The sequence below is a fragment of the Condylostylus longicornis genome, unplaced genomic scaffold (assembly GCF_029603195.1).
Source record: "Condylostylus longicornis isolate FDR11 unplaced genomic scaffold, ASM2960319v2 ptg000018l, whole genome shotgun sequence".
NCBI lineage: Eukaryota > Metazoa > Arthropoda > Insecta > Diptera > Dolichopodidae > Condylostylus > Condylostylus longicornis.
Window position 1 is genome coordinate 13030750 of NW_026577987.1, and position 14381 is coordinate 13045130.

The window sequence follows — 14381 nt, forward strand, 5'->3', positions numbered from 1 at the left end:
GGTAGTTCAAATTGAAAATAAAATCAGATCGCGTATTGAAAAAGTAAATGCAATTCATATATGTATGTATGTATGTATATATCTATATTAAAATATACATATTTGTTTTACATTCGCACATTATGAAGAGCCTATTAAATTACGTAAAAAAAAATTTAGATATCTACAAGATTAGTGAGCAGTTTTTTATAAACTCTGGCAAGTTAAAATATAAGTAAAAAATTGCTCAAATTTTTATTTTTATGACTCAAGTAAAATGTACAATTTTGTTAAGAAATTTATATACAGAGTGTGTCATAACTAGACCGTTACATACCACTGTACAGATTCTTATGAGTAGATAAAACTTTTATATGAAACCAATGTATGTAGCTCAACATGATCCGAGTTCCTGGGACTTAAAATCAATCTCGACTGTTTTTTTTTTACTTTTTGTAATTTTAAGTATAACTCCGCATACCTGTAAAAGAAAGGCGACATTTTAATATGACCAAGAAACCTCAAAACTCATGAATATCTAGATAGGGTATAATATTTTCAAATTTCGGAATCGTAGGCGATTCGAAAAATTTAAATTTTAACTTAAATTTAAAAAAAAAATTTTTTGTTACGTAACTGTAGGTTTCTCTAATTTTACCATGGCTTAGCTGAGCTTTAATTTGCTATTTCAGTAAACATCCTACCTTTTATGGCTTAGAAGTTCAAAGTACAGCGAATATTTTTTTTATATTTTTTTCTTCACTGACTTAGAAAAAATAAAGAACAACCGTTTAACATTGTGTCTCTCTTTCTGTTATGCAAACTTTCAATTTACCCATAAAATATCTTTAAAATTTCTAAAAATTGATAACGCTTGGATATTCATAAGAATGCTCTTGCCTTGAGGCTTCCAAATAATATTTAGTCATTCGTCTATCTGCCGCAGGAAGGGAGTTATACTTAAAAATTAAAAAGTTAAGAAAAGAACATATGTACATTGATTCCATACAAAATGTAGCAATACATAAGGATCTAAGCAATGGTACATAGCAGTGCCTTTAAATAGCAGACACCCCTTTTACTGTTAAAACATAACACATATGTAAATACTTTTTCAACTTTTTTTAATCTTTTCTTTTTTGGAAAATTCTTTTAAATATTCAAAAGAGGTGTGTTTGAAGGTCAAATCAAATCATATTTCACTTAAAGCTATAAGTATATAAAATATGTATGTCACTTAGCAATCATATCCATATGAATTTAAGTAGCTTAAGGAAAATTGAGTGATAATAAATAATTGCTCATATATGAATTATATTTACAGTTAACGAGAAAATATTTATGTTTGTAGTAAATTTGACGATTAGAATATCAACAGCACTATGTGGTAGAAGACTCCGTTGTGCTCAATTATAAATATTATGTATTGATTTCAATATTACAACAACTAGTAATGAATATAGCGCAATTAACACACTACTCTTGTAAAATTCTAAAGTTTTACGTATTAAACTGCATTCAAATTTAAGGATTTTTTAACAATGCACTAAAATATTATATAAGATTAATATTTTTATACCTCAATTTATCTTGTGTCTGACATACCCGTGAGATGTTGTATGTTGTCGCATGTTGATTTAATTAAATTTTTATATATAAATAATTAATAAAATTTGTTAAACCAATTAAATTGTGTTGATTGTCTGCAACTGTTCGAACACTATATTTATATATACCTTGTATGTAAATTTTCGAATATGAATTTTGTAATCATATTATTCTTTTCAAGTATAGGATAAGTACATACATAAGGATAAGTACATAAGTACATTTTTTAAGTGGAAATAAATTTTATGAAATTTTGTACGTTTACAAAACAAATTTAAACCCGCACATTTATTTACAAATTGATATCATATATGGAAAGCTTCAGTTCTCCGGGTTCGCATATCGTACGAGTCCTTACAGAAGACCTATACATTTCAAGAAAGAAAATACATTTTCTATAATTCCCAATTTTCGATAATTTATTATAGATTTGCTTTTACTTAACTTGCTTGAACACGTTTTAAATTTTTTTGGTTTTAAAACATTTACCACAAACATAGAGAGATTAATGACGTAGCATATAAACAAACGAAGCATATGCTATATAATAAAAAGGCTGTGAAAATTAAACAGTTATCTTCAGTTAGATTTTTCTTTTCAAACGCTTTTCTCTTAGACAGTAAATTGAGCAAGTCCAAGGTACATATTAACACTGAATTAAAAAATTTCAATTTTGGAAAACTAATTTTTTTTAAATTATAACCTTTATAAAACTTCTAGCAAAGCAAAAAATTAATGGTCAACATCTTTTTACCAAAAAAATACAACTAAACACTTTAAATGACCTATAATTGTACTAGGTTATTTAAAGTGTTTAGTTGTAGCTAGAATACTACTAACTATTCAATTCCATTGAAAAACTTTGACTTAATTTGAATTTTTCATGTACTCCTAAAATTATGCAAAAATTATATTTATATTTTTTAAATGTGTTCAATATTAGAATGAAAATAAATAAATGGCTTTATATAATAATATTTTAATACCAACATTCAAATAAGTATTATATTTGTGTAGATATAAACACACACAAGTGAGATCTCTGACAAAAAAAACAAACAATAACAACCAGGTGATATCAGCGGCGTTGATTGATCACTGTGCAATGTTTAATTTGATTAAAATCAAGAACAAAGGACTTATAAGTTTTGAATCATAATGAAAATATAAAAGAATAAAAAATAAATATGCGTAGCTTTATGATAATTAAATTTAAATTGAAATTGTCTAAGTGAATTTTTTTTGTTCATAAATTTTGAATGATTCATGCGGTTTTTCATTGAGTTTAGTAAAAAAATTCCCCATATTCATTGAAATTTTTTTTTAATATATTTTGGTCAATGATGGTAATATGTATATATGTATGTACATATGTATATATAAATCATGTCATAATTAATTAATTAAAATTTAAATAACATGTTTTTACTTCATTTATTCTTTAATTTAAAAATTTTATATTTCAATTTTAGAGCCAGTGAAAATTTTAAATATGTTGATGGAAAATGTTCTGCTGTTGAATTCCCTGTAGCCTAGTTATATGCAACAAAACGAGAGAAAAAATATATTCCGGTAAATTAATTCAATCATTAATAGAATCATAAAGTAGACCCATAAATATATGAAAAATGTTAGAATCAGAAAAAAACTATTACCAGAAATGTCAAATATTAAAATACACTTATCTACAAAAGCATAAACTTGTAAGATTAGCACAAGTTTATTCTTTTTCAATCACTAAAATATAAATCTTACTGTACACAAATGTGATTTGTTCAGCCAGTATAATTTCAATACAATTGTATAATTAGTAAATAATAAATGATAGTATATAAATGCCATTTCACGTAGAAATACTTAAATTATGAGTACGCGACCAGAATGCTGACTGATTTTCAATCTACTTTATTTGGCAATTAAAAATACACATTGCTGAATTAAATGGCATACTGAATCATTGAATAATTAAAATTTGTACTGGTGAATATGTCAAATTTACATTAGATCAGTGTTTTGGTAGGATGCCCTAAATTAGCTTGGGTCTGCAATAAAAAGCATTTTCACTTTATTACACTGATCTTACGTACTTATAGGATTTATATTCGTATTTAAATATGGTCTCTTTTCATATAGCCACTATTAATTTCATAAAGTCTACAAATATTCAATATGCATAGTATTCACACATTATAGATATTTATTTTTAAATCGTGGTATATTTTATGCTCTCTTTTCCTTTTAATCTTATAAATAATAAAAATAATAATTTATATACTTAAGAATTTTTATGATTTATTTAGAGTGACATATGAATTAAGAACAAAGAACTTTTTTTCTTTAATTTAAGAAAGAAAATCATGCCCAGTTTAGTTATTCATTGAATTAAAAATCAAAACCAATTATATAAGTATACGCCACAAATATGTTATAATTTCAAATGTATACAAGTATTATATAGATTATATCTCCCATTAATACCTATAATTCATATATACACATTCTATCATATGTATAAATGCATAGATTAAATTAATACAAAGTATATTTAAGTACAAAAGACTCATGCTGATTTTTTTTGCTCCATTTATTTCTCTATATACTAAAATAAAATCCATAAATCTTAAATGTATAATATGCACATATGAGTTTTACCTTCTAGCTACTTTAATAACACTATGTGTAATACCAATCAATTAAAAAATATTTCAAGTATTTATTAAAAAAGAAAAAAAATCATTTTAAATTTTATGATCCGTCAAAATATTTTAAAATAAAATTATAATATTACCTACACCTTTTAAATTTTCTACATAATATGCAAAACATATAATTAAGAATAAGAGTGTTAACAAAATTTTCTATAGTTTTGTTTGATATTTGTATGACAGTATAGTAGTCTTGGTCTCACATAAATAAATTCGGATTTATATTCATTCGGAAAGCTTGTCTGAAGATCACAAACAGATAATAGTTATTGGTAATACAATATCGGTACTGGTAACATGAAAATATAGAAGTTACTAGGATCATAGTGCGCCTACCAAAAATAAGATTTTACGGCAATTTTACGATTTTTAAATTTATAATGATAGAATCTGTGGAAAGTATAATATTGATTTAAGCGTTGTTTACCAAAATGTCAAATTTTGTCAAAATTTTGAAGAATAATTTCTTAGTATGCGTTCTTTGTTGCTTACCAAAATTGCAAAACTGTATTGGATTCTGATTTTAGAAAATAGTTTTTTTACCGAAATGCTTAATGAAAAGTAGAATGTAAACTTGACGTCAAAAGGCTTGCAATTTTAGTAAACATCAATAGATTCTTATATTCTTAGACTATAATCACAAATAAGAATGAATTTAAAGGAAAATTGATAAAATTCACATATAGTTTCCAAAATTAAAAAAAAATTATCTATAAAATTGTGTTCAAAATTAACTCAATAATTTAGGCATCTTGAAATACTTATATAATGAAATTACTTATATAATGCATGTACATGTTTTAGATTTATAATTAATATCAACTTTCAATTCAATTAAGAACTCTATTTTTAATTATATAGCAAAATTTTAATTACCAATTTTGCATAGTGTCTAAACAATATATATGTATACTTGTATATATGCAAAGAATTTCATTTAATAGTCAATCTGACAAGAAGATAAATCAACTTATATGGTAACATGTATATGGTAAATATCTATAATAAAAGATGGAAAAAGATGGTGTCAACGTCATGATTTCGACGTTGACACCATACAGTGACGAGCCTAACCTTTAACATATTATTGTATAACGTGATACTATTAAGGTATGCCTTTACATAATTATAAAGATCCGTTTTACATAATTATAATCAATCATATATAGAATAACAATTTTCTTGTAATATTGAGTATTGTATGAAAATTAATTTTTTTTTATTCAATTTTTAATTAAATTACATGATTTGCGAAAAAATTAGTATTTTTGTTCATATTTGAAAATCAAGTAAATATTCTAACTGAAAACATAAAGCAATACTAAAAATGAAGATCTGAGAAAAAAATATGCAAAAAACAGGACTGTGATTAATAAGCGAGCTTCAAAATATCATAGATGAAATAAAAGAGTACATTTCAATAATATTGACTTTGCTTAAATGAAAAACCAAAAATAATAATAATTTTTATTATTAATCAAATTCTAAATCAAATTTAATTAGATGTAGAAAAAGAATTTTGAATCTCATGTTGTGGTAAACCATATATAATTAAAAATTATCTTATGAGAAAACTTCTGCTTTAGTAATGCCAATTTTTTCATCCAAAATAGGAATTAAATTAAAAACACATGTACATAACTATAACGAATTATATGTAACTGTTAAACAAAACAGCAAAGTTAAATTTAATTACAAATAGTAATTGCAACAAACATATGTAGTAAAAAAACAAAATCAAAAGCACTACCGCACAAAATACCCAAAAAAAAAATTCACACGGTTCATTTTTACACTGCTTGAAATTTTTCTTCTTTTAATAATTCTACTGTACATTAACTCAACACAATCTAACATTTTATGTATGAAATTTGATTTTTCAATGTTACACTTTCAATCATAACCATATTTTTATTAAAATTTCAACTTTTAATTGCAATTTTACTGGTACAGTTAGTTGAAAATTTTTAATTCATAAAAATTGCTACGGAGATCGTAATTCTTGACAAATCGCAATTCCTTCAAACAACAATTCTGGGCATGAACATTGTTGGTATTCAAAGACCCAAAAATGTTGCCGATTTACAAGCATAAAAAAATTTTGATCAATCATAAAATATAAAGTAGTACTAGAACTTGTAAAGTCTGCATTATATATGTATATAGGAAGGTAGAGTCTAGGAGTTTATGCGTATGCCTCTAAGTTTATGCGAGCTTAATAATCTTTTACTGTAGAAAATTTTAAAAAATAAATTCCAAAATTTTAATTCGGTTTTGCTTACATAGATTAGAAAAAAATTTAGTTCGACATTTAAATAAGGTACGAGATGGCGCTACTCATGTAAAATCTCAATTCGCATGAGTTTTATATGAAAATGCATGAGGTTTAAGAAAATCCAGATTTTTTTCTAAAACTTAATAACGTTATTTGGGTGTTTACATCTCTCTGAAACCAATAAATACAAATTCTTTTTATTGACTTGTTGTATTATTTAATAAGCGGATGTTGAAAAATCCCATAATGCTACGATGCCATACACGCATGTCAAATTACTAAACGTGGTACAAATTTTATAATGCTTGCAATAAAATTAAATATTGTTTCTTAAAAAATTGTATAGTTTAAAACAAAGAAAAATAATAGGAAATTATTCCTAACAATAACGCTGAGTAAATAACAAAAGTTTTCAGCAAATATTCAACGAATCTATGATGTTCAAATGCCCATATAGCATAAAATATTAGAAATTTTTTTTTTTAAATAATTTTTTTTAAACCTTTTTTTTTAAATAATAAAACAATTATGAAAAGAAAAAACGCTTAACCAATTTTAATTTCACTTTTAAGAAAAAATAATCATTTTTGTTATTTTAAAATTTTTTTCAAAATTTCCGCATACGTATTTTTTTAATATAATTATAACAATAATAATATAGTGATAATTAAGTAGGTATAAATTTATATTTGTTATACAATAGAAATTAATATTATAAAAAAAAATTGGTATAGGCTCATATTAAAGTTTTGCTCTAATTCATAATAATTGTTAAGTTTTTTTTTAACTACTCTCATAAATAATTTTGTCATATAATTTACAATAATTACTTATATATAGGTACATTTCTTTAAATTATATTGTTTATAAATTGTTTATTGTTAAATAACTGGCGGGAACATTAAATATAAAACCACAAAAATATTAATTATTCATATTACAATGTTGTAGATCAAAAAAATTTGATGTGATCAGCACATAACCGACCGCAATGTGTATTGTCTAGTTAAGTGAAAATGTTACAAAATATTATAAAAATGTCTGTTAAATACTTCTTTCTTATAGTTAACATACCTAGCTTATAGTTAACATACCTAGAAAAATGTAAATTTGGCTCTCAGGTCCGATATATCCCAAAAGTTGATCAATCTGTGTCATAGTCGAAATAAACTTAACTTTCACATAAAATTTCATCAAAATCGGTTCAGCCGAACTTGAGATACACGCGTGCAGACACAGACCGACAGACCGACAGGTTCCTAAAAATAGTTTATTTACACTTCCCTATCATGGAGAAATGCGTTTCCACCGAAAACTCGATATGCAAAATTTGTTGCCATCACATAACCAACCTATTGTACACACATTACAAAGTCGGTAAAAAGAATTGAATGATGAAGCTTTTAAACTGTAAAATTGAAGATCTTATTAAAATATTTTTTGGAAACGTATGATGAAAAAGATAAATTAATTAACAATAGAAATTAAAAATTACCATTAAATTAGAACTAAAGAAACCAAAGTTATAAAATTTTCGCAAATCATTAAGAAATTTAAAGTTTTTAAGAATTATTGTTGGCTCTAGAAACCTAATTTCAATAAAAATAAAAAAAATTGTGTTCGTTCTCGTATCTGTTTCGAATTGACGTTCTATTAGTTTAACTTAAACACTGAATCATCAATATACTAGTTTGGTTTGTATGTCATAAAACGGCTAAGAACACTACACTCAAGTCAAAAAAATACATTTCTAGTAAATTATATTTAAATTATAGATTAAGTTTTGAAAAAAATCATAACTATTTATATACTTTTACTCATAACTTCAGGACTAAGTGAGGTACTAGAAAAAGAAAATAACTTAAAACTCGACGGCCTAATTGTGTATTTCGCTTTCTAAGTCTCGTTAATGGTATTTCTAACATTTGTGTAAGTTTTGGAAAAAAAAGAAATACGCAACATAATGCAATAAAATTTTAATCTAACACAAAAATTGTGAATTACGGTAATATTATGACACTCGATCACTTTTTTGTTACTCGGCGAGTTTAAGAACCTAATCGTATCGTAAATACCATGATTAGGACCTTAAACAAATAATTTGCAAATATTTTATAATTTTTGCTCATAACTTTAGACTTTTATCACAATACATTAAACAAATTTTGAAGCAGATCAAAAAATCAATTCGAATGTCTAATAAAATAAAAAACTATACATATATACCAAATTTGACATGTACACCCAATTATTATTATTGAAGCATTGAAGCTTTTATTATAGTCTTCCTATAATAATTCCAATATAAAATCTTTAATTCAAAATAATTTATATTTTATATAACAGTTTATGTAATCTACAATCGAAATAGCCACAATATTAAAAATATTAAAATTCAAAATACGATAAAAAAATCACCTTATTATAAAAATATTAAATAAATTAATTTAAATTAAATTGAATTGAGTTTTAATTGAACATATAAAAATAATTTCATTGCGTGAAAGATTATTTTCAAATATATTAATATATTAAAATATTAAAAAAAAATAAAAAGTAAAATTAAAAAAAAAACCCAAAAACTGTCGAGAAAAGTTTCATGCACCCCATTTGTACATTTTCTTACATACTTATACTTTCTCCGATTTTATAACTTTATTACAAAATCGCAAATGATGCCACTATTGAACCATTGATGATTACAACATCATAACATTGGTAACATTGTATTGAAAGTAAGAAAAAATAAAAAACATACACACACTTTTGTTTTTGTTAAAACTCTTCATTATTCATAAATTAAAACTTATTATTTTTAAAATATAAATAAATTGAAATTCGCAAAGTTTAATCACCATTAAGAAATTTACAATTATTGTTATTACCAGTAATCATGAAAATAAAATTCATTTTAATGAACAAATTAATGATTTTTTGTTTTTTTTTTTTCTCGAATTTAAACGCGTTTTACAAAACGCGATATTGCAGTCTTGTATATTTTGACATGCTATTGAAAATGCATACATAATTCATTCTTAAACGGACTATTAAGATAATATTGCGCTTTACAATATCATGTTGCAAAAAGATTCAAGGACTTTATATGGTCATATATGAACTTCATAATCATATAAACGATTTTTTTTTTCATTCTTGTATAAACCAAAATATTTCTGCTTATTCTTCCTTTTCATTTTCATATTGTCGTCGTATAAAATGCAGTATCAATAATAATACGAGTATTAATAGTCACGACATCTTGTGATAAAACATAAAATTAAAATTATAAAGATGACACAATTTATTCTTCAATACTCGCACTTAAATTTTCATTTTTTGAAATGAAAACAGCGAAAATTTTCTAAAATTATGAAAGTCTTAATAAGATTCTTAATTCTTAATTTTTTAAATTTAATAATTCCTTAAAATATTCATTTTTTTCAATTACCAAAAAAAAAAAATAATAAAATTTTTACCTTTTTAGGGCACATATCCTGAATCTTACTATCATTTATCGTCACAAAGTCATCAAAATAATGGTTTACCAACAAATGGATCTGACATGAAATCAATATCTTTGAATAGTTCAAATATACAAAATCCTATAAATTTTTGGAAAGCTGGATCAACGGATTATCCAATGAAATCGACAACGACAACAACAACAACAACATCAGCATCATCATCAATATCATCGAAACCATTACATTTTCGAAATCGTGCAAGTAAAATGTATCATTGGCATAAACATAATTTACTGGAAAATTCAAGAACATTTTGGGGTTATGCAAAATGGCCAATATTATTATTATTATTATGTTTAGTATTATGTTGTGTAATATTTTTATTATTTATAATGAACACAAATATTTCAAAAAATTTTAATTCAAAAACAGAATCATCAAATGATAATATAATGTCTGCAAACTTTTCTGATGAAACAATTTCATTGACAGATTTTAATGGTAATTTACAAGTTATTGAAACTGATTATAATATTAATAATAATGAGAAATCAATATATATCAATAATAACAATAATATTAATAATAAAGGTAACAATAATGATAACAATAAAAATCTTAAAGAAATTTTAACAATATATATGAAATCCCCTGATAATTCAACAACAATTACAAAATCGAATGAATCGATTAATATAAAATCGTCATCGCAAAACTTTAGTAAAACTGGTATTTCATTACAAGAAATTGATTTTGAATTGGATAATATTAAAAATGATAATAAGAAAAATAATAATAATAATAAAATATTTGATGAAAAAATTAAAATTATGAAAAATACTGGAAGCACTACAAAAAATCCATTATTACATCGTAATACACAAATTATGAAATTTTCAACTGTAAAAGGTTTTAAACCAGAAGATGATATTCTAATACAGAGTAGCACTGAAAATAATAAAAAATATTTGGATTCAAATGAAAAATCAATCTTGTCATCTATTTTACCACCAACAAAAGAAACAATACATGTTATCGGATTTACATCTGGGCATCAAAATAATTTTGGAGTACCAATTGAAGAAGATGAAAGAATTTTAAAATTATTAAATGATGAGATTATTAAATATGAAAGTCAAGAAGTAAGAAAAGTATATAAAAATTAATTTTGTTTTTACTGTACACTTTTAGTTAATTATGCAGTCGAATATATAGATTTAGCATGTTTGCATGTCACACTCTTTTGATTATTGATTTTTGCTGGAGTAAGCGTCTTAGCCGGAACGCTTACCATTTTATTTACTATTTAGACTTTATAAATCAACGAAATACTTTACATTATTGGACTTTAAACTGAGATCTATAGAAGAAATCAGAAGAATATTTTCTTAATGTCGGAATTCGAATATATTTTTCAAATTTTTTTTAAAATTTTAAATTGCATTCTCTACCTTCTCCCTGTATTTTAACATCTGTATAATTCTGATAATATTAATTATATCACAATTGTTTTCATAAAACTTGAAAAAATTAAATAATTTTTAAAAAATTGTTAAAAACGTGTTTATGCACCAATATATTCACTCTTCATTCGACAACTCTATTCTAGTATTAAATTGCAATAATTTTTTTTAGAATAATTCTACAACCCCGATTCCTGATATACAGAGCAGCTCATCAACTACAACAGTTAAAGTATCACCAACATTACCGTTAATAATACATCATAAAGATACAAGTCCATCAAGATTTCGCACCACCACTGAATCATTGATATCAAACTCCAGTGATGTTTGTGAATCAACTTCATTGCCCATTTGTCAAGGTATATTAAGATATGATTTAACAACAACAAAATCGAAACGGATATTAGAGTCAATGGATTTAGAACATTTTAAATATTTAATTGCATCGAAATGTTCAAATCGTGCTGCAGAATTTATATGTTCAGTGTTAGAACCAGAATGCCGATCTGCAAAATTAGGATCATTACAACCATGTAAAAGAATATGTAAAGGTAAATACCCTGAATTAAAAATTCATAATTATATAAACAAGCAAAATACGTTACGAAACCATGTAATTACTTATTATGTATAATGAATTTTATGCTTAAATTATTTAATAAACCATCAATTTGCATAATACTAAAAAAATTAATAAATACTTATTCACCGTATTTAATCTTATACTTTAATTTTGAATAAATTCCTTAGCTATATTGGAACCATGTGCAGGTTTAATCTCAAGTTCAGAAATGTTAACAATGACATTCGATTGCGATCGTTATCCGGATTCAAGTGATCGTAATGTATGTGAAGATCCAACAAGACGTAGCATTAAATGTTATGATAATGAATATCAATGTTTGGACTATACTTGTATACCAAAACAATGGAAATGCGATAATATCAAAGATTGTTCTCTGGGTGAAGATGAAGAAAATTGTCAATTTTGTCATCATGACGAATTTCAATGTCAATCAGATAGTAAATGTATTACAGAAAAATGGCGTTGTGATGGTTATAATGATTGCGATGATGCATCTGATGAAAATAATTGCGATGAATATGATGAATTTAATGATGAAGACAGTGTTGATGATGATGAAATAAACGATGATTATAATTCAAAAATTTATAATTTATTTACTGATCAATTTCAACAAACAACATTATCCAATTACTCAAATGGTCGTGCTAACGGTTTACCGTTTCTGGCAATATCAATTGATGATGAAGATTCTAATAATGAAAATTTAAAATATGGTAATAATGAAGGTCTATTTGGAAAAAGTATAATAAATAATATTGAAAGTCAAGTTAATTTAACAACTGACAAAATGTTACCAAGCGAAAATGAAGAAAATGAAGAAATTCAAACTGGTGAAGCAAGTGGTAGAATTGTTGTAGGAGTCTCACAAAATCAAGGTTTAGGTAATTGTTTAATAAATTAACTCTGTATACATGTATAATTAAAGAAATCTATATTATTTAATTATTTTGTGCAAATTAAGGTAATTTTAAAGATAGTACGGAAATTATGATGACTAGCGATTCTCAAAATGATTTTAAATACTCTAAAGTTATGCGGGGTAATAGTAGAACAAGAAACAGCACCGTAACAACTACAACTACGACGTCAAGCAAAAGAGTATCGGGATCATCATCTGCTGGTTCAACAACAAGAACTTCTTTACGCTTAACTACATTATCAAGAAGAGGAACACCATCAACCACAACTTCAACAACAACAACAACTACACCGGAACCGATATCTACTAAACTTTTAAGAACTTCAGCACAAAGTCGTAGAACAACCTCACCCACAACAACTTCTAAAGACCCAAAAGACCATTCAACCTTGTGTCCTGGTGCTCAATTAAGATGTGTTAGTGGGAAATGTATAAATGTAGATCAATTATGTGATAAGGTAAGTATCGGTAATTTCGAAAAATGAAAAAAAATCAGTTTCGCTTAGAAAATGATGCAAGGAAATTTAACTCAAACATTTGAACTTTTTAGATGTACACCTTTTTTCAATTGTACTATTTTAAATTTATCAATTTACATAACAGTTCCGTTCCTTCTTACCTAAAACATTCCAAAATAAATAAGCAGTCTCAGATATCTCTAAATTATTAAAGTAAACGACTTTCCTTTGAAGGTTTCAATTATAAAATGTTTTATTAATATACAAAAATAATAATTTATAAAAACCTTTTCGTTATAATTTCAGGTAATCGACTGTCCTGATGGTGCTGATGAAGCTCGATGCGTTTACAAAGATGACGAAGAAAATTAGAAGAAATTGAAAATAAAAAGGCTCATTTCTAGCTCAATAAAGTGTTATTTTAATCATTTTTTTTATTTACTCATTCTCTATCGTATTTTATTTTGTTGAATTACGTTCTTAAATTTGTCATTTTCATCTTTATATGCAAAAAAAAAAACATTTACATGTAAAATAAAATATTTATTGTTCAACATAACTGTAATTAATATAATTAATAATTATAAAATAATTTAATAATTTTGAAAATGAAAAAAAAAATTAATGTTGAATACTAAAAGATCACTTGAAAATCAGTTCATTGCATTCAAAAAAAAAAATTCATAAGCTATTCAAGTTCATCTAAAACAAACAAACATTTTCTAAAAACCTTTTTCAACATTTTTTATAAATATTGTTTAAAATTTTTATCTTTATTTTGTTGAAAAACAAAAATGTATAATTTTAATTGTTACTTTTGTATATATAAATATAATTATTCCAATCTCATTGATTTTTTGATAATACAGATTTTGTAATAAATAAGTTTTTACTATAAATTATTGTCTATTCAATGAA

The 14381-nt window shown here is 24.6% G+C and overlaps 1 protein-coding gene across 7 annotated transcripts in view; it reads left to right on the forward strand.

The window, feature by feature from the left end:
- Positions 1 to 14277, forward strand: part of LOC129606242 (protein PF3D7_1417600-like) — a 56251-nt gene extending 41974 nt beyond the window's left edge. For all 7 annotated transcript variants that reach the window (XM_055516438.1, XM_055516440.1, XM_055516441.1 and 4 more), the window contains 5 exons: positions 10052 to 11173; positions 11667 to 12048; positions 12248 to 12967; positions 13048 to 13463; positions 13770 to 14277. In XM_055516438.1, coding sequence (XP_055372413.1) covers positions 10052 to 11173; positions 11667 to 12048; positions 12248 to 12967; positions 13048 to 13463; positions 13770 to 13835 — 2706 coding nt within the window. In that variant the 3' untranslated portion in view covers positions 13836 to 14277. The remainder of the gene's footprint in view (positions 1 to 10051; positions 11174 to 11666; positions 12049 to 12247; positions 12968 to 13047; positions 13464 to 13769) is intronic.
- Positions 14278 to 14381: the final 104 nt, after the last annotated feature.